Raw genomic sequence first — 18,705 nt, 5'->3', positions numbered from 1 at the left:
CTACTTTTCTGAATGTAGCATCGGTGCTGAAAGCATCAGACCAGCAATTTAAAAGATTTTAGCCTGCCATGCTACTGTGCTGAGTCGCTTTGTGTTCAGTAACTCAGCCAAAAACCACAAAATAAAGCACAACTCTTGAGTGGTGGCTTCTTGACTGATTGTTCGAATGATCAGTTAGCAGGCAGCTTTTTATTTTGTTAATGATGCAGATAGTTTTTTATCTGTTTAATCAAGTTTGAGCTCCCGCTCTGGTATTTCTGCTGCCACTCTACAACAATGAGGTTGACAGAAGTTTTGTTTGTCCAATCCAATCCAATCCAATCCAATCCAATCCAATCCAATCCAATCCAGCTTTATTTATAAAGCACTTTAAAAAACAACAACTTGAACAACTGAAAAAAAACGTTTTTCTTTTGCCTACAACGCTCCAGCTGCTCAGGATGAACCACTGCTAATAATCAACTGCTAATAAACTGCAAATGTTTTAAATAATTCGAGCAGCGTAAAATAAATTTTCTTCACCTCCACTGTGTTTGGCTGAACTGATCCTTTAACTGGTAGCCAGCAAACATACTATGTAATTGTTGGCCAACCAAGAGTCTGCCCTCAACCTCAATGGGTCTTTGAATTATGTTTTGGATTAATGCTGAAATTTAAGCCTTCTTAATATATTTAGTCATGTGGGTTTCCTCTCAATTCACTGGTGATTTTTAAAGCTTTAAATATAAATGTAATCAATGCTGCGATAATGCTGGACTAATGTGAAGAAATGAGGAGTCAAGTATTGGGGGATGAATTATAAATGGGTCCATCTGGAATGGAATATCTTTACATTCAAAAGAACTAGAGCTTAGATGATAATCAGCTGAAAAAAAGTAAATTCACTGATTTTCACAGTGGCAGCTTCCTGCACCGTTGGAGACGTTTCAGTGCCGCGATTGAAGAGAATCCCTCCACAGAAGTTGTTGAGAGATGCGTTTTCCTCGTTTACAGTTTCCAAATTTTGAACTGCCGACCTCTCATTCACAAGCCCGTCTCTCTAACCTCCGGGCGTCTGTCGGCTCTCAGAGTTCACGCTGAGCAGGTTCATCTTTTCCCAACCTAGAGAAGCCTAGGAAATGTCACAAAACAGGATGTCATCCTCTCTCTTCACCAGTCAACCCCATCCACACCCCCCTCGCTGACTGGCACAGATGTTGAGACTCTGCGTCTGTCGTCATGCATGCGAGCTCAGACAAATAGCATTAAGGTGCAACGTGTAACAGTTTAATACTCATAATCTGCTACCACATTCTTATTGAAACAAGGATACTGAAGCTTTAAAACAAGAGCTGACTCAGAAATATACCAGATGAAAGTGATAAGGCTCGGAGTACGGTGTGGTGAAGGAAGCCCTTAGTGTCCTTGGTTGATTATGTAGTGTCATCACAACATGCATGTACACAATCACTAGGCCTTATGTTATTTAGCATCATAGCAGTCTGCTAAATTAGATGTGAAATCCCACAGGGAAGGATGCATTTTTTTTTTCAATACGCTAGGAAGTAAGAGTCAGCTCTCTTTTTTTCCCATCAAGCCTCACTGGTCAGTCCCCATTTGCCCCTGTAATGTATTTTACATTTTATAACACCATTGGGATTTTGCTGGAAATCAGGAGGATTGCTTTACACCATTAAAGAGGTTAAGGGTGCAAAAACAAAGCAGATGGTGGAAACAAAGAGAAGCCTGGTGGAAAATCTTAGCGTACATGTTTATCCTTCACTGGAGCAAAAATGAAGGAGTGGCGAATAAACCACAGCATCCTTTTTGTGACAGGAATCAACTGAGATTGTGGAAAATGTCTTCAAATGTGGCTATAACCAATATTTATTTTTATTAAAATGGATTATGTGGCTACTTGGATGTGAGAGGGGTTCCACGTGGAGTTTAACTCGACTCTGCAGTTCTCCTCAGCTCCACAGAGCTTTATAGTGTCTTTCAGCTCATTGTTTTTGGTTCACTGCCTTTAATCTGTGTCGTTTCCAGATGCAGCGAGCAGCTGTTTCTAGCAACCAAAAACAAAAAAAAAAAGCTCTAAATATGCTGCCTGCCCAGCACAAAATGGCACACAGATGAATTTAGAGACCAGCTGGTGAACAAAGTGAAGCCTTTGGCAGCTAAATAGGCAGGTACAAGCATTTCTGTCACGAGTGGGTGGAGACCAAAATAGAGCCAAAATGAGAACGAATATTAGACTTACGCTTGGATGGAGACCAAACAGGACTGCGAATGAATGCTAATGTTTCGGTTGGATGTGTTAAGAGGAAACTGTTTGCTAACAAGTTCGCAACATAAAAGTGATTATATTTCAGAGTTGTGTTTACAGCTTGTTTCTGCTTCCCTCATGTGGTCAGTAAATCAGCTGGTGCAGGTTTTTTTTAACTCGATAGATAGAGTTATCAATTGCTTGTGATAGTTACACTTAGGTATCGCAATACACATATAGCATATTAAATACTGTATACTAAATTACACAGTTTATAGTCTGTATAGCTCTGTTACAACTTATTCAGGTTGTTATCAGTGCTTCAGTCTACTCTGTTGTTTTCCACATAACTAAATCGGAAAACTCAGTAAGTTCAAAGTCCTTGGTGTGATTTTGTACATTAGACATTGAGGGATTGGTTTGAAGTGTAAATAATAAACTACTAGTTATTAGCGATGGCAGGAGGGTGGCTTGCTTTGCCTGGACTTTTCAGTTAGAACCACAGTTGCAGCATCTTTTTTTTAGTCATTCCTCCTCTTTCTGTTTCTGTCTTCTGCAGCACTGAATGAACCAACCATCGACTACGGTTTCCAGAGGCTTCAGAAGGTCATCCCTCGGCACCCCGGGGACCCCGAGAGGCTGCCAAAGGTACCACAATAATTAACATGCACCTTATACACATTTATCCGATGCTTGAACTGGTGGACAGTGGACCTGGAATGAGTGACGCTCTGTCTCCTGCCGAGGGACGCTTCAGAGGGACAGACACTGTTTCACTTACAGAGATCAAACCTGCAGCTTCTCAGTTATATGGAGCCGCACCGAGCTGCTCCGCTGTCAAACAACAGACACGCAGCAATACACACGCATAGATTCAAAAACACTAAGAACAAAATAATTGTATTTATGTTTTATTTGTTTGTTTTCTGCCTGTTATTTTTATATTTCGTAGCAGAATATGTGTTTTCAAATCTCCTGTGGGTTGTGTCTTTACCTCTTCATGAACTCTGTGTGTGTGAGCTGCTTAACCCCCGTTTGCAGGGTGAGTGTTTGAATCTTCTCCAAGATCAGAAAGTCAGATCTGATTATTTGTTTATCAGCTGGAGATCAAGCAGAGTGTTTAAAGGATCAGCAGATGTAAACAATTAGCTCCAAACGATGAGCTCGGCTTTGATACCAGACGCTGTCATGTTGATCTGTATGTAAGTGTGTGTGTGTGTGTGTGTGTGTGTGTGTGTGTGTGTGTGTGTGTGTGTGTGTGCGCGTGTGCGCGCGTGCGCGCGTGCGCGCGTGCGCGCGTGCGTGTCTGTGAGCTTCCTGCGCTGACCTGATTCAACTTGAAACTTTCCAATCTGGGTGGGCGGGGTCATGACCTTTCAAGCAGCTGCTGTTGATTGGCTCTCCATCCCCACTGGAGCTGATCCAGGATTGGCTGCTTTTGCTGTGACATCATCAAGGCATGGGCGCTGGTCATGATGTGATGATGTGGTGATGCTGCGATGTCATCACAGCCGTGCCGACACCCCGGCTCCTGCACATGTGTGAGCAATCATTAGGGATGTAGTGTGCACTATCACCGTGGGAACGTACTAAGTGCATCACACACACTCCACACCTCAAATGTGGGTGAAGTTTGTGGATTCATAGTCATAAACATTTATTGCTTTCACTTGTTTACAGTGCACACTGCTGCACGTTATAGTGTTTTTAGCCTCGGGCAATAATGAGCTGATTGCTGTTTAAATGCTGGTATTAAAAATCACAGTCAAGTCGAGGGTCATGTGATTGATGAAGGAAGCTGATGGTACATTTGCTGGTAACACGTGGACATGTGGGTACAGCTACAAGATATATTTGGTTTAAAAGATGGTTTGTGGGTTCACTATAATGAGGAAAATGAGGTGTTTTAGAAGGGTACAACATTTACTGTTTAAAGTTACACTGTGGTTAGAAACTGTTACAGATGGTTACAACAAGGCATAAGGTTATAACTCATTATTTTAGCAGATTAGGTAAGAAACAGTTTATTGCTGTAGTGTGGTCAACCCAGGACAGCATCCAAGGAATTATGTCCACATTGGCCGATTCTGCAGCTCAAGGTTTACGACCGTTGCCAATGCCAACGCAGGAAGTGGTGTGCCTTAGGGCAGCAACTAACGACTATTTTCAGCTAATCGGAGAATTGTTCTCACAGTTGATTTATTAACTTTTGCTCTATAAACATGAGAAAACTGAGAAAAATGCCAATCACAGTTTCCTGATACGATCAAATGTTTTGTTCTGACAATCCAAAACCCAAGAGACATTCAGTTTATTATAATGTTCATACACGGAAAGGCAGCAAATCAAATGTTTGGGATTTCTGTTTGAAAAATGACTTAAATGATTGATTGATTGATTGATTGATTGATTGATTGATCGATTGATCGATTGATTGATTGATTGATTGATTACAAAAATGATTTCCTATTAATTTCAGCTTAAGTTTGTCTTCTGGCCCACTGCAGTAACGGTTGAGGAGAGGGAGATATCTAAAGTCGACGCACTGTAACGTTTTCGGACACAGTTGAGGTTTTTAAAAGCTCCATCATCTCATCCATGTCGTTCCATGCTTTTAACCAAGCCAGTATTCAAGCTAAATCTTTTCTTGTATTAAAAGCTTTTCTCAGTGACTATGTCTGCTGCATTTAGAACAACTTCCAATAACGACAATAAGTGCTGCAGAAAAATCAGTGCAGGAAATGATGTTATCCAGTTTCCCAAAGTGTGTGATACCATAAGTGATGTTAGTTCCAGCTTCTGGTAAAGGCTGAGTCAGAGCGGCAAAAAGGATTGGGTCAGCTTTTCATACATAAACACACATACACATATGAGCAGTCATACGTGCACGCAAACAAACACAATTTGTGAGCTTTAAAGAGGATGGAATTCACCTTGTTAATACAGAATATTTAATGTCTCAGCCTTTTCCTCTTTGGATTTCCTCTGAAATGTAGAGGTAAAATAAAGCTGTACCTCCTCTCCACACTTCTTTTTAGATTTATTTACACAACAGATCAATCTAATTGATCAGTTCTGCGTTTTGAGCTGTCAGGTCCTGTGAAGCATGCTTGGGGTGTGGAAAAGGAAGAGGTTGCCACTTGACTAGTTAATATTTCTTGGTTCATTCTTTACTTAAATAATAATAATTATTAAATTTTTGCACTACACGTCACTACAGACACTATGCATTCATTATAGCTAAAATTTCCAATATGGCATTTAAACAGTGATTTGCACAGTTGGCATTTAACGTTTTAAAAGTGGCAAATTTAAGGGGGAAAAAATGAAAAATCTATCAGAGCATCAGCCAACATATTTTTTTTTTGTGGCTTAAGCTTGTCAGGAGAAATAAAATAAATGAGCATATTACTTGTATTAAATGGGTCCATAAATACCTTAAGAACCAAGTACTGATATCACTTTTGACCCTTATCCACTATAAAGCACTTTTCTGGGCCTGTTTTATTTGGTAATTTATTTTTTTCCTTCTCGTGGATAAGCAGTCAAGCTTATTATATGCAACATGATGTCACACGAGATACTTTCAGGCAAAGCTACAATGAGAACTATCAAGCTGCTGCAGACAAAACCAGAGAAGCTGTATTCATTGATCAGGTATCAGATCCAAGCAGAGGATGTCAGAGAAGTTCATCACAGCCAAACATGGGGTGACTTCCAGAGCTTTTCCCTCATGACACGATCAAAACCACGACCCATAAAATCAGGGACTTGCCACAGTCACAGACCACAAGATGGAAAAATCTTATAATAGGTAAATTTTGGGAGGACACCACATCACCTGAGAAACTATAAAAGACAATCACTATTACCCCCTCTCTGTCACTGTGCCTTGCATTTCTTTGCCCCCACCCCTCCACGCAAAAAGAAAAAAGAGAAATGACTAACAGTTTTGAAGAGGACACGACCCTGAGTCAGACTGTGTCTTCCTTTTGCTGCTGCGTGATACCACTGATGCTCTCTCTTTAGAACAGGGCTCCTCTCTCTCACATTCTTACCTGGTCGTGTGTGTGTGTGTGTGTGTGTGTGTGTGTGTGTGTGTGTGTGTGTGTGTGTGCGCGCGCATGCGCGCACGCGCGCACGCATCGCTGGGTAATTCATCATTGTGTAGACTAGTGGTTAATCGAACCCTGAGACTTTATTACTGCTGCCCACCAGCAGTGTGTGTGAGAGAGACAGAGAGAGAGATTGTACATGTATTTGTCTTATCCGTGTGTATTTGGATTCTGGATGCAAAAAATTCTTCTTGTGTTTGTCTTGTGAGAGGAGGTTACAGTGTATGGGTGTGTGTGTGTGTGTGTGTGTGTGTGTGTGTGTGTGTGTGTGTGTGTGTGTGTGTGTGTGTGAGACAGAATATTCTGGGTGTTTTTGTTGGCGGCACACACACACACTTGCGTGCTCCTTGCGCGTATCGATCAACCCTTTTATTGAAGTTATAAGAGTTTGTTGCCAGCACTATAAAGAAGGCAGACAGACAGACAGACAGACTGACAGACGGGGCAGTGGAGTGTATGAGAGGATTACCAGCGGACAGCCGATTCAATAATTGTTCAGTGAACATTCAGGGGATTTTGCTGGCCACACACACACACACACACCAGTCTTCAGCTGCCAGTTTGTGTCGCGGTGATCTCTTCAGCATCCATCCATATGTGCACGTACAGTTAGTGTATAAAGTCATACACACAGTGACGCCTGGCAACTGTTCTCACTGTCTTGTTTAAAACAAGGAGGAACTCTGAGGTTCCATTGAACAGTGTGAGACTGTTGCTTTAGTTGTGTAATAAGGGACTTTTCCAATGTGTTTTTCTCTTTTTTAATTTTTTATTATTTTTTTCTTAGCTTTGGTGGACTCAGAAGTCCAGCTGTTTCATCTCCCACTTAGAGACCTGGAGCTTCTCAGTACAATCACAAGTGATAAGAATTAATGTTTGTTCAGGATTGAAGAATCTTGAGTAAAACCTTTAGTATCTTCAAGAATCTGAAACTTTCTAATAATCAATAACTTTGCTATAAAGCAGTTTTATTGCTCTGATCAACAAATCACCAGTGAGGCTCAGTCTGCCTGTAACTCAGAGAGGAAGGAGCAGAGATGCCTCTGTGGACACACAAGAAATCAATCGACTCCCTTGGCTTGTAGTGTCGTCTTCACTGCAGCAGAAAATGGTGGAAGAAAAACAAAAGCAGTAAAAGACAGTAAGGGTCATCTTAAGTTTTACATTTGAGCACTCAATAAATATGAGCCAATGTGTCGGCACAAATTGTATTTTTTAGATCAAGCGGCGGGCGGTTCCTGCCAAATGCTGAGCATGCTCTATTGTTGTTCAAGGCCCTTGTGACCATTGGAAAAGAGAATATCTGAAAAGCAATGCACAGGTTCAGTACTGGTGTACTGTATATTGTTTAAAACAATATTCATGCACTAGATAGATAGATAGATAGATAGATAGATAGATAGATAGATAGATAGATAGATAGATAGATAGATAGATAGATAGATAGATAGATAGGTAGATCAGTGTGTGTCCACCCCGTTAGACTGGTGACTTCCTGTGTGAGTCACTCAGCTGACATAGCTATGCGACTCATTTTGATGTCATGTATCGCACTGAGGTCATGTCATCAGCATCACCAGTATGAGTAATCCCAGTGATGCATGAACACACAGGCATGAAGCCATGAAACTCTCTCTATACTCAATACAGTCACATCACCAGTGCGAAGAGATGAGATCTGAAACCACACATCATATCTCACAACGTACTGGTAAGAGAAGATGTCCCACAGATGGTGTGTGTATGTGTGTGTGTGTGTGTGTGTGTCAATACTTTTATGTACATGTGAGTGATTGTGCCCCACATCCCCCTGAGCCCTCATGTAAAGTATGACATCATCCCTGTGCGAGGTGTGACCCTGCATGTACGGCATCCCTAATGGGACATTAGAAGCGGATCAAGCGGCTAATGTACCAGCATTAGGGAGGAATAAGTCATGTGTGTGTCATGTCTGTGCTGGCCTGGCACACGCACGTTACACACACATCTGACCCCACAGATACTCGGCTCAGCGTTTCCTGGTCCTAATGCATGAAACATGTGTGTGTCAGCGTGTCTGTGTGTGTGTGTGTGTGTGTGCGTAATGTATGGTTATCACATTAGGGATGGTCATAACTCAGACAGTAAAAGCACCTAGACACCTCCTGTTATTCTTTACCTCTGCCAATAGATCTGTCATTTCTTTCACTCATCCCCTCTTTCTCTGTCTGACTGTCTGCATATTTAACTGGAACAGACAGGAATAGATGATACTAAATATTTAAAAAAAAAAAAAAAAAAACATCTTGAGGATGACTCAAATAAGCTCAATCAAGTACTTGAATCTTGAAAAATGTTTTTAAAGACTGACAAGGCATGGAAGTGAAATGACAGACAAGTGCTCGTCATATATTCCATAAATATTTGACAACAGATAAAGACAATGTAGGACAATCACATGAATCAAGGCAGATATTAGAGATGAAGGCTTTAAAATCAGGTTTTATTGCAGCAATTACAAGAATCAAATAAAAATGGCAGGAGTCTGTGATTAAAAAAGAAACACTTCAGTGTCAGTTTCTGTCACACTACTCAACTTCAACTACTTGATTGGCATGTCAAAAACATCTTGACACCTAAGGTTAAAAACTGGACTAGTTTTGGAAGAGTAAGATTGTTTCCTCTGAAAGTCCACTGAACTTACTTATGAAACAAACTTTACAACGAAGACTTTGACATGTAGGTAAAAGTTCTGGGGAAAAAAATGTAGTCTGCGGACCTGCAGTATTCTGTCAAACCACAGGACTAAATTTGGCAGAACAGTTCAAGTATTTTAGACATGTAGTGCAGTTACACTTAGTCACTTCATGTATCATGGGCAGATCATACAGCTGTCCGATCTCAGCAAATACTAAGTATGACTTTACCCAAGAAGTATTCAAGACGGACGGAAATCTGATTGTTGAAAATCACCTCAGGAGGTGCTTTGATTCGCACTCTAGCCACATGTTGAAAAGATGTAAAAACATCCGACTCTCTCTCAAGACTTTACTCCTCTGGACTGGGGCTACGTTAGTCATTGGAAATATCCTTTACAGGATCTGTCTCCTAACCCTTGTTGTAGTAATTTACAATTTAAATTTGTAGCTTTTATCTGACTCCAGATCAATTCGACCACTAAACGACCTGTGTGTGAGAACCTGAGGCCGATAAAAACTCAATATGAAACTATTGACAATTGAAATGTGCGTGAAACACCTTCACTTTTCAACCAAATTTATCCCAGTTTTAGACATATTGACACCTTTTGACACTCAAATCATCATATCAAGGAAACACATTTCTGCAGTATCATGGCACAAACTCAGTTCAAGGGTTCGAACTGGTGCCTGACAGATGTATTTACCTCTCATTTTCACAAAAAAAAAAAAAAACAAAACAAACAAACATGAAAACAGCTTTAATTTTGGCGCCATAATCAGATGTATTTTCACTGTCGCTGCAGGCTGTCCTACTGACACAAGTTCAAGCCCTCAGGATGTCAGAGCCCGGATTATATTAGACTTTTTAAATCAGTTTTGAAACAAGGTCTACAACAACACTTTTAGTCTCATTCATATCAACACAATGCAGCTGGGAGCGACAATCATTTGTGTTAAGCGGGAGGTAATCTGACGAACAATGCTTTCTTATTTACAGATGCAACCTGAGAGAGATTAATAAGGCGATGTGAGTAGCTGTGTGTCCAAATATGAAAGACGTAAATAGGCAAAGTATTGGAGGTGCATCGATCTCAGCCGTCCGAGGCTCTGAGTGATGGAGAGTAAGAAGCCTGCAGACCTGATAATGATGATGTTACCAGAGGATCATATTTCCTTCCCGTTTATCAGCTACTGCCTTACTGGAACTGCTCGAACATTCAGGATCAGGTTTCTGTGAGTGAGTGTTAGTGTGTGTGTGTGTCTGCACGTGTGTGTGTGTGTGTGTGTGTGTGTGTGTGTGTGTGTGTGTGTGTGTGTGTGTGGTGTGTGTGTGTGTGTGTGTGTGTGTGTGTGTGTGTGTGTGTGTGTGTGTGTGTGTGTGAGCTGCTCAGCTCACCAGTCTAATAATGAGAGGTTAACAGAGAGCCAGCGTGGCCGTAATAATGTGTAAAGGATTGAATTTAGCACCATGGACAGGCACACTAAAACTGCTGACTGGCTCTGTGACCTCACATATCCTCACACACACAGACACACACACACACACACACACACACACACACACACACACACACAGAGACACACAGACACATACACTGATGGAGAGGCAATATGTTCCACCAGGCACAAGCTCACAGGAGAGCACACATGCAGCCAACCATAAGTGTGTGTGTGCGTGTGTGTGAGTGTGTGTGTAGTGCAGGTTAATACTGTGAAGCACAGAGTAATTTTCTCTCTGTCGCCGGGCGGCCTCACGCTGTGGAAACGACAACACATTAACTGTTAAACAAGACACCTTAGACCCCGGGGTGGGAGGCGAGTGAAAGAGGGAGAGAGCAAGAGAGTGGGCGGGTGAGGAAGAGAGGAGAAACAATAAAGAGACTGAAAAAAAAAAGGAATTGTATAGATGTTAGTGTGTGGGGAAAATAAGAAGAAAGGAGGCAAAGCCGGAGGAAGGGAGTGGTGGAGCGAATGGTGAAAATGAACCGGGAAAGCAGCATGGAGAATGGAGAGAGATGAAGAAATTTAGGAAGACGATAAAATCATGAAATTCAAGAATGATTAATGACATCCTCCATCATGAGAGATGAAAATGTGAGAACTGTGGGACAAATCCACTTCTTCTAGTCACAAACTAGAAGAACTTTTTACACAAAAAACCGCAGTGTTGCCCTTTGAAGGAATGTCTGGACTGTGACAGCAACACAGCATCTCCAGACCAAAACTGCCCACATGGGATCAGTGTGGTCTGACGTGAAGAGCGATGCGCAGCAGAGGAGCCTACTGTGCACTTTAGATTTACTTTGGAGTTTATTTTAAATACCTGTCACTTCAAGATGTCATTTAGACGCATAAAAGCACTTGACTTGACAGCAGATTATTTGCCTTTAAAAGGAGTGAAGAGCAATTTGTTTATCATGAATAGATGGTGAAATGGATGTTGGTTGATGGTGTGTTGGGCGGGGGGGGGGGGGTGACGAGAAAGAGGCGGCATTTCTTTTTTAAAATAACTTTTATCTGTCATTCTTTGCAATATGCCTGCATGTGTGTCTCCGTGTGCATTTAAAAGCTTCATCTAATTTATTGGTGGATTATAATTTAGATGTTTTTTTTGTTTTTTTTTACAAGACCTTCTACAAGACAGAAGAAGAAAAAGTAGAAGAAAGCTACATGTGTTTTCTGCACACAAACCTATTTCCTTTCTCTTTTTCTCTCAGGAGGTTATTCTGAAGAGAGCAGCCGACCTGGTGGAAGCCCTGTATGGTTTGCCCCATAACAACCAGGTAAGGAGCAGACGTCCACACTGAAAGAGGAACAAGTGTGAAGACAACACGTCAGCTCTCTCTCTTTTTTTTTTTTTTTTTTTTTAATTGGTAATTATTCTTTTATGTTTTTCTGCTCCTGCAGGAGATCATCCTGAAGCGTGCGGCGGACATCGCAGAAGCTCTCTACAGCGTTCCTCGAGGACACACCCAGCTCTCCGGCTCCACCCACACCGGCATGATGGGGGTCAACTCTTTCACCGGGCAGCTGTCCGTCAACGTCTCTGAACCTTCACAGGCCAATCAGGGTAAGACCTTAGACTGTTTCCCATCATCGTTTGTCATCAAATGCACATCACCACACATTGTTCCAAGACTTGAGTCTACTGTATATTACACAGGTCGCTCAAAGCCAGAGTCGTGACATATTTACAGGGACATCGTTAATGAAAATACGTATACTTTGCAGAGATTACCCAGTGTAATCATGTTTTGAAACACTCACGAACAGAATTTTACATAACATGTTCTTCTTGTGGTGCAATCTTGTCACAGAAAATACATTAATATGGATGTATGGTCGAGTAAACAGGTGTTAAATCTCAGTCAACATGAAACTTGCCAGATTTTGTTTCATGTAAGATCTGTGTCGGCATCACTCTGACTGTCCTGCTCCTCTTTCTCTGTCCTGCAGGTTTTGTGCGCAGCAGCAGCAGTGTGTCTCCTCACGGTTACGTGCCTAGCTCCACGCCTCAGCAGACCAGTTACACCTCAGTCACCAGCACCATGAACGGCTACGCTAACAACGCTGGCATGACCAACCTGGGAGGCTCGCCCACTTTCCTCAACGGCTCCGCCGCCAACTCGCCTTATGCTAGTGAGTGAACATGAGCACGTTCACCCGACAAACAAACATACAAGGAAATCTACCTACACACTGGCAGAAAAAAAAAAAAAAAACATTGGTGTGCACATACTCATACTCAAGCACACACACAAAATGTTTGTAGACACAAAGTGAGAGTCTCAGATCTGCTGTGTGGAGATTTCCCCATGGGGCTTTCTGTCTCTGTGTCTTCAAAAACAATCACCAACTCACCGCCCATACTGCATTTTGTCCTCCGTCCATCTCCTCCCTCCTTCCCTCGCTGCCTTTCATCTGACAGCCACAACTCTTTTCTCTCTGTTGGTTAATTGCATCTCTTTTCCATTTAGCAGAAAGCAAGAGGGAAAGAGGGAGAGAGAGGGAAGTAAAACTGGATAGAGACAGAGAGATGAAAGATTTTGTTTGTCCGCTGAAGTTTTTGTCGATGATGATGATGATGATGATGATGATGATGCAGGTGGAAGAGGACATAGACGTTTGACTTGGGGAGAGTAGGCTTACATGTCACTTCTCATAAAATACACTTACACACTTAATATAAAACGCCACATTGCCAAAAGTATGTAGACACAGAAACATTACACCCATATGTGATTGTGGAACATTTCATTCCTAAACAGAGGGCAATGATCTGCTGATGTGGCAGAGGTTGGGGCTCTGTGCTTCCACACCAAACTTTTTTGTGTTAAAACAGAGAAAGACCTCCCCTCAAGTGTTGCCATAGCAACATACTGTTATCCAAAATGTGAATGAATGTTGTACCATTAAGGTTTACCTTCACTGGAACTAAAGAGCCTACTCCAAATTCAAGCAATTATTTCTTTCTTTCTTTCTTTACAAGCATGTAATGTTTAACCTCTGCTATTTCTCACACATAGTGGAGAATTTCTAATGTAACTGGTGAAATAATAAATTAGAGAACCATGTTCCATTAAATAACCATAAATTGTCTCTCTCTTTATTCCCACCCTTCATCCTCAATCCACCCTTCACCTCTTCATCCCACATCTCTCCTTCTCTCTTTCTCCTTATTCCTCCACCACTCCAGTTGTCCCATCCAGTCCCACTATGGCCTCATCCACCTCCCTCCCCTCCAACTGCTCCTCCTCTTCTGGCGTCTTCTCCTTCTCTCCGGCCAATATGGTGTCGGCGGCCGTTAAGCAGAAATCCGCCTTCGCCCCGGTGGTCAGGCCCTCCTCCTCCCCTCCGCCCTCCTGTACCAGCGCCAACGGCAACGGGCTCCAAGGTAATCTACCATGACAACAGCCAGTCAGTCAGAGGATGCATGTAAATGATGCTTATCTGATGAGTTTATTGAAACTAATCTGTAACTATAGTCCCTGTTGTGTTTCATATCCTGCTCTCTGAAGTACGAGAGGCTTCACTTTCACAGTGAAAACAGTTCCTACTTACTGAATGCTGAAGTAAAAAAAAAAAAACTCAATGAGTGAAGTAGAAGTGGTTGTTACCTGAATAACATGTAGAAATCTGAATGCGACAGTATAAGGAGCCGCTCACTGTTCACATATAATCCACACAAGTAAAGGTTTCACGTAATATTCAACTCTAAGGCCACGTTAAAACAGACATAAAATAACACAAGCCGTCCAGTTGGGAGAACGGACTTTCCTACACGCTTGCATGTATGTGACTGACCAATAAAACGCTTTGCTGGGCGTTATTTTGAAGAAAAGTTGTCATGAAATCCTGCAGGTCAGGGCCTTCCGAAAACACGTCATGACACGAGTCATGACTTTCTTCTCTGACTTCTGTGTGGTTACAATTTGAAACATTTACAACTAAAACCAGTGTTGACGTTCATACATGAGGGGACACAGAACGAACTCTTCATTGTCAACGTCTTGCACTTTGGACGTCCGACTGTTTTCATAGCATTATACAAGAGCATCAGGCTACGTTCACATTTACTACTTATTATTGTTTCACTATCATTCTGGAAAAGGTGGTTATTATTACTTAGTATTTACAATGGATTGAGCTTTTAAATTGCTTTTAATTGCTTTTAAATGAACTGTTTCTTCAGTGCTTTTCGTACTGCTTCAACTTTTGGATTAACAGTTTTTTTCCCCTTCTCTTTCCTGTTTTTTCTCTCGACTTTTAACCCTTCCTCTTGTGATTCCTCTGAACTTTCACCCGTCCCTCGTTGTGTCTCTGTCCCTGTCTCTCTGCCTCTCTACCAGATCAGACATTTGTGGACTCTAGCAAGTACTCAACAGCCAGCTCTCTACAAGGCCTGGCCTTCACCTGAAGTATGTTCCGCTACTGTTTCTTCACTCCACTCTGTTAACTAATTACGTTTCCAACTTTCAATGAACTGAACAATTCAGTGAAGTAATAATTGTCATGTTTCACATGTTTCTCATTTTTCTGCATGTCATTTTCCTCTCTCCCATGTTCGCTCCATCTTACCATCACATCTCCACCCTCTGCCTCGTTAATTTTTCCATCCACCTCTCATCTCAAGCCATTCTGTTGCCTGGTAACTCCTCTCTGGCTTTCTATTGGCTGGGAAAAAAAAGACAGGAAGTTTGATATTTACAGAAACCAAAAAAAAAAAGACATTTGGCACAGTGAATTTATTTCTCAACATTACTGACTTTGTTTAGCTGTGTGTGAATTTACACTTGCATTTCTGTGTGTGTACAGAGAGAGAGAGAGAGCATGTGCGGGGGTGTGGGAACTCAAAGCTTATCCTCAAAGCAGAGCTCAAATAAACACACGCCACTTACAGACACACACACACACACACACACACACACACACACACACACACTATCCTCTGTCACACACACTCTGTGATCACACACTGGCAGCTTACTAGGGAGCGATCAACAATGACAGCTGTTCGACTCTCTTGACAGTTTATACTGTCGGTATACCTGCCCTACAGGGCGTGTGTGTGTGTGTGTGTGTGTGTGTGTGTGTGCGTGCGTGCGCGCGTGCGTGTGTGTGCGTGTGCATGTGTCTGTGTGCTCGTGAGTGTTTGAGACAAAAAAGAAAAAACAGAAAAAAATGGAGGTTCCGCTGAAACAATACATTTTGTTAAGTTTTGTCAAGCTGGTTCTAAAACAACAATTCTTTTTTCTCTTTCCATTTTTCACTTAAATTAAACCAAATAAAACCATTAATTTAATACTGAGTGTGTGTGTGTGTGTGTGTGTGTGTGTGTGTGTGTGTGTGTGTGTGTGTGTGTGTGTGTGTGTGTGTGTGTGTGTGTGTGTGTGTGTGTGTGTGTGTGTCACTTTGGGCTGGGCTCTGCTTCTCACATGTTGACACCCATCCCTTGGGTTTAAATACAACACACGCCATGATGCAATCTGTCAGGCACACATACAAACATACAGTAAAAATGCGCCAACTGTTCCCAAGCTGAGTTAAATGTGTGTGTTTGTGTGTGAGCTGCATCACTAAGAGCCAACTGAGATGACGTGTCCCCACTCGGTTTTACTGATTTATTCATCTATTGATGTTTAAATGTCGCTGCAGTCACACAGCTGCACAGATGGGAAAACATATTGATGTATTTACGAGTGAATTTTTTTATGACGATGAAAATATTTGGCGATGTTTAAAAAGTTTTTTCTCTCTCTCTTGTCCCCCTCCCTCCTCTCCCTCTCTTTCTCCACCCGACAGCAATCCCTGGAATGATCGTCCCACCCATGTAAAGGTGTGAGTACATGACTGTGTGTGTGTGTGTGTGTGTGTGTGTGTGCGTGCGACTGTGTGCGAGATGAACCAAGCACACTCACACCGATCCTGGGCGGAGGATTTCGGTGCGAGTCAGACTCCGGTCGGGGATGGAAGCAGCTGTCCCTATCTGAAGGAACAAAACCCAACTCAGGCCCTTTCTAACACAAAAAAACAACTGCAAGAGAACAACTATTTGCAAGGAAATACATTGTTTAGACTTTGTACACCTTGATGCTTTTATAGGAGAATGGCCACGCCTACATTATGACTCTCCACGGACACTGGAAGTGTATTTATTTTGGAGAGAATCCACTTCCTCCCTCGAGTGATTGTTGATTTGTTTTCTTTTTGTGCAACAGTTAACGTGTGATAATCATCTTCTAACTGTATCCAACATGAGGGATTTTCTATTTATGAAGTTTGGTCGTTAATGAAGGAATATAATGTGAAGAATACAATGAGTAAAACTGATGATCATTATGATGATGATGATGATGATGATGATGATGATGATGATGATGATGATGATGATGATGATGATGATGAGGCTGCAGGATTCCTACAGGGTCAAATCCAGCCGACACAGACAAGCCAAACCACACACATACACACTCACTTCTCTTTGCCAAATCCTCACACAACAGCACAAACACTTCTTCTGCACTGAACCAATCAGCCTGAAGGATTCAGATGCTTCCCGCCTGCGACTGATGCTGCAGTTTTAGCCATTCAAGAAATCCCAATGTTTACTTTGAGCTTGCTTTATGTACTTTGTGCACTGCTGCTCCTGTGTGCTACATTTTCTAAAAAGTGCAAATCTACCTTTCAGCGAACAGAACGTGCAGAGAAAGAAAAGATTCAGTCATTTAACGAGCCAAGATGAAATTTATTCCCACCGTGCAAGATTCACAGGAGAGATTAGACCTGCTGCAGCGCTAATCCAGGGCAGATTTGATGATAGCTAAATGTAAAAAGGCCATAAACGAATGCAGCTCCTTCCCTACACTGGGGTGTGTGATTACTGGATGCCAACAGTAGCTTTACTGTTCAGGATTTGACCCAACAATCCGTCCATTGGATCTGTTACTATGATCAGTTTTAAAGTCGCACACAGCCACAGCGACCTCTGCAAGAGGGAGAACATGTCTTAAAGACTGCTGCCATTCTGACCTTGATTTTGTTGTGATTTGTTTTCACATCTTTTTGTCTTAACAAACGAATTCTTATTTCTCTATTTTTTTTTTTTTTTTTGGTTTGCTGTGATTTTAAATATTTGTTTTAATTTGGATTTTGAATGTGATTATACAGCCAATCAGATTGATTTTGTTTCCTACCCACAGATCTGGTTCAGTTGAACAGTTTGAGTGAGAGAATTAGCCACTGGTGTGTCTTAAATTCTGCGCTGCAAGAACTGTCAAGTCTTTAAATCTTCAACTGAGTCTAAAAATCCTACTTCACTGAGGTACCCTTTTTTTTTTTTAAATCTGCCCTTGCACATATTTTCTTCAGAAGTAAAGATGAAATATGGATTTCCAGTTTTTGCAGCGCAGAGCCAGCAACATGTCTTAAATGCGCAGTGTATGAAATAACTCCTTGATGGTTTGTTGTGAAAGTCACTGCTCCCTCAGCCCTGCAGTCTGAGCGTACAGCTCAGTGTGTGGTTCAACAGTCTTAATGAATTTAATTTATGTTCTGTTTATTTTTGCCAAAGCCCTTATTTGAGACGTTAATGCCTAAACAGTCTTATGCCAGAGTTTCTCTGCTGTTCATCACATCTTGTCTTGTCGCTCAGTCAGAAGCCAATAATGTTATTATTTACAACTGTCAGTGCTGTATGAGGGTGTCATTTTCAGACCTACAGCAGGTAGCGTTCACAAATGGATCTTTGTTTGTCATTCAGGTCGTTGACATTTGCCACAGCTAAAAACTATTTGAAAATGAACTTGGATACTTGGCCAGACATACAACCTAACTAGCATCATGTGCTGACATAGTAAATTTCTTTTCATTTGATAAACAGAAATAATATCAACTACTGTCTGAGGAGATCTGGACCTCCAATTTAAACTAACTGGGTGAAAGACACTTCATCAGCCAGAAGTCAGTAGCCTCAGAAACTAAGACTGAAGGTCTATAAGTAAAAGTTAAACAAATTGAGATGAAAGAACAGAGACATTATCAAGAGGAAATCAATTGAAACCCTGAAAATAAATCCTGAAAGCTCCTTGAATATGTTCACATGTTCTCGTTTGCTTTGTCTTTCATGTCTAAGGATTTGAATGTTATGAAAACTGTTTGTTTCGTG

The 18,705-nt window shown here is 41.6% G+C and overlaps 1 protein-coding gene across 2 annotated transcripts in view; it reads left to right on the top strand.

Moving 5' to 3' along the window:
- The window catches only part of LOC130182163 (transcription factor COE1-A-like), an 86,865-nt gene extending 69,405 nt beyond the window's left edge, over positions 1-17,460 (top strand). Inside the window, exons 11-17 of one of the 2 annotated variants that reach the window (XM_056396826.1) lie at positions 2,805-2,893; positions 11,759-11,824; positions 11,949-12,111; positions 12,498-12,680; positions 13,738-13,935; positions 14,891-14,959; positions 16,344-17,460. In XM_056396826.1, coding sequence (XP_056252801.1) covers positions 2,805-2,893; positions 11,759-11,824; positions 11,949-12,111; positions 12,498-12,680; positions 13,738-13,935; positions 14,891-14,958 — 767 coding nt within the window. In that variant the 3' untranslated portion in view covers position 14,959; positions 16,344-17,460. The remainder of the gene's footprint in view (positions 1-2,804; positions 2,894-11,758; positions 11,825-11,948; positions 12,112-12,497; positions 12,681-13,737; positions 13,936-14,890; positions 14,960-16,343) is intronic. The other variant, XM_056396827.1, reaches the window with a different exon arrangement.
- Positions 17,461-18,705: the final 1,245 nt, after the last annotated feature.

This window comes from Seriola aureovittata, chromosome 15 (genome assembly GCF_021018895.1).
Source record: "Seriola aureovittata isolate HTS-2021-v1 ecotype China chromosome 15, ASM2101889v1, whole genome shotgun sequence".
In the NCBI taxonomy this organism is placed as follows: Eukaryota; Metazoa; Chordata; class Actinopteri; order Carangiformes; family Carangidae; genus Seriola; species Seriola aureovittata.
The sequence above is the reverse complement of the archived record's forward strand: the minus strand, read 5'-3'. Positions and strand labels throughout refer to the sequence as shown.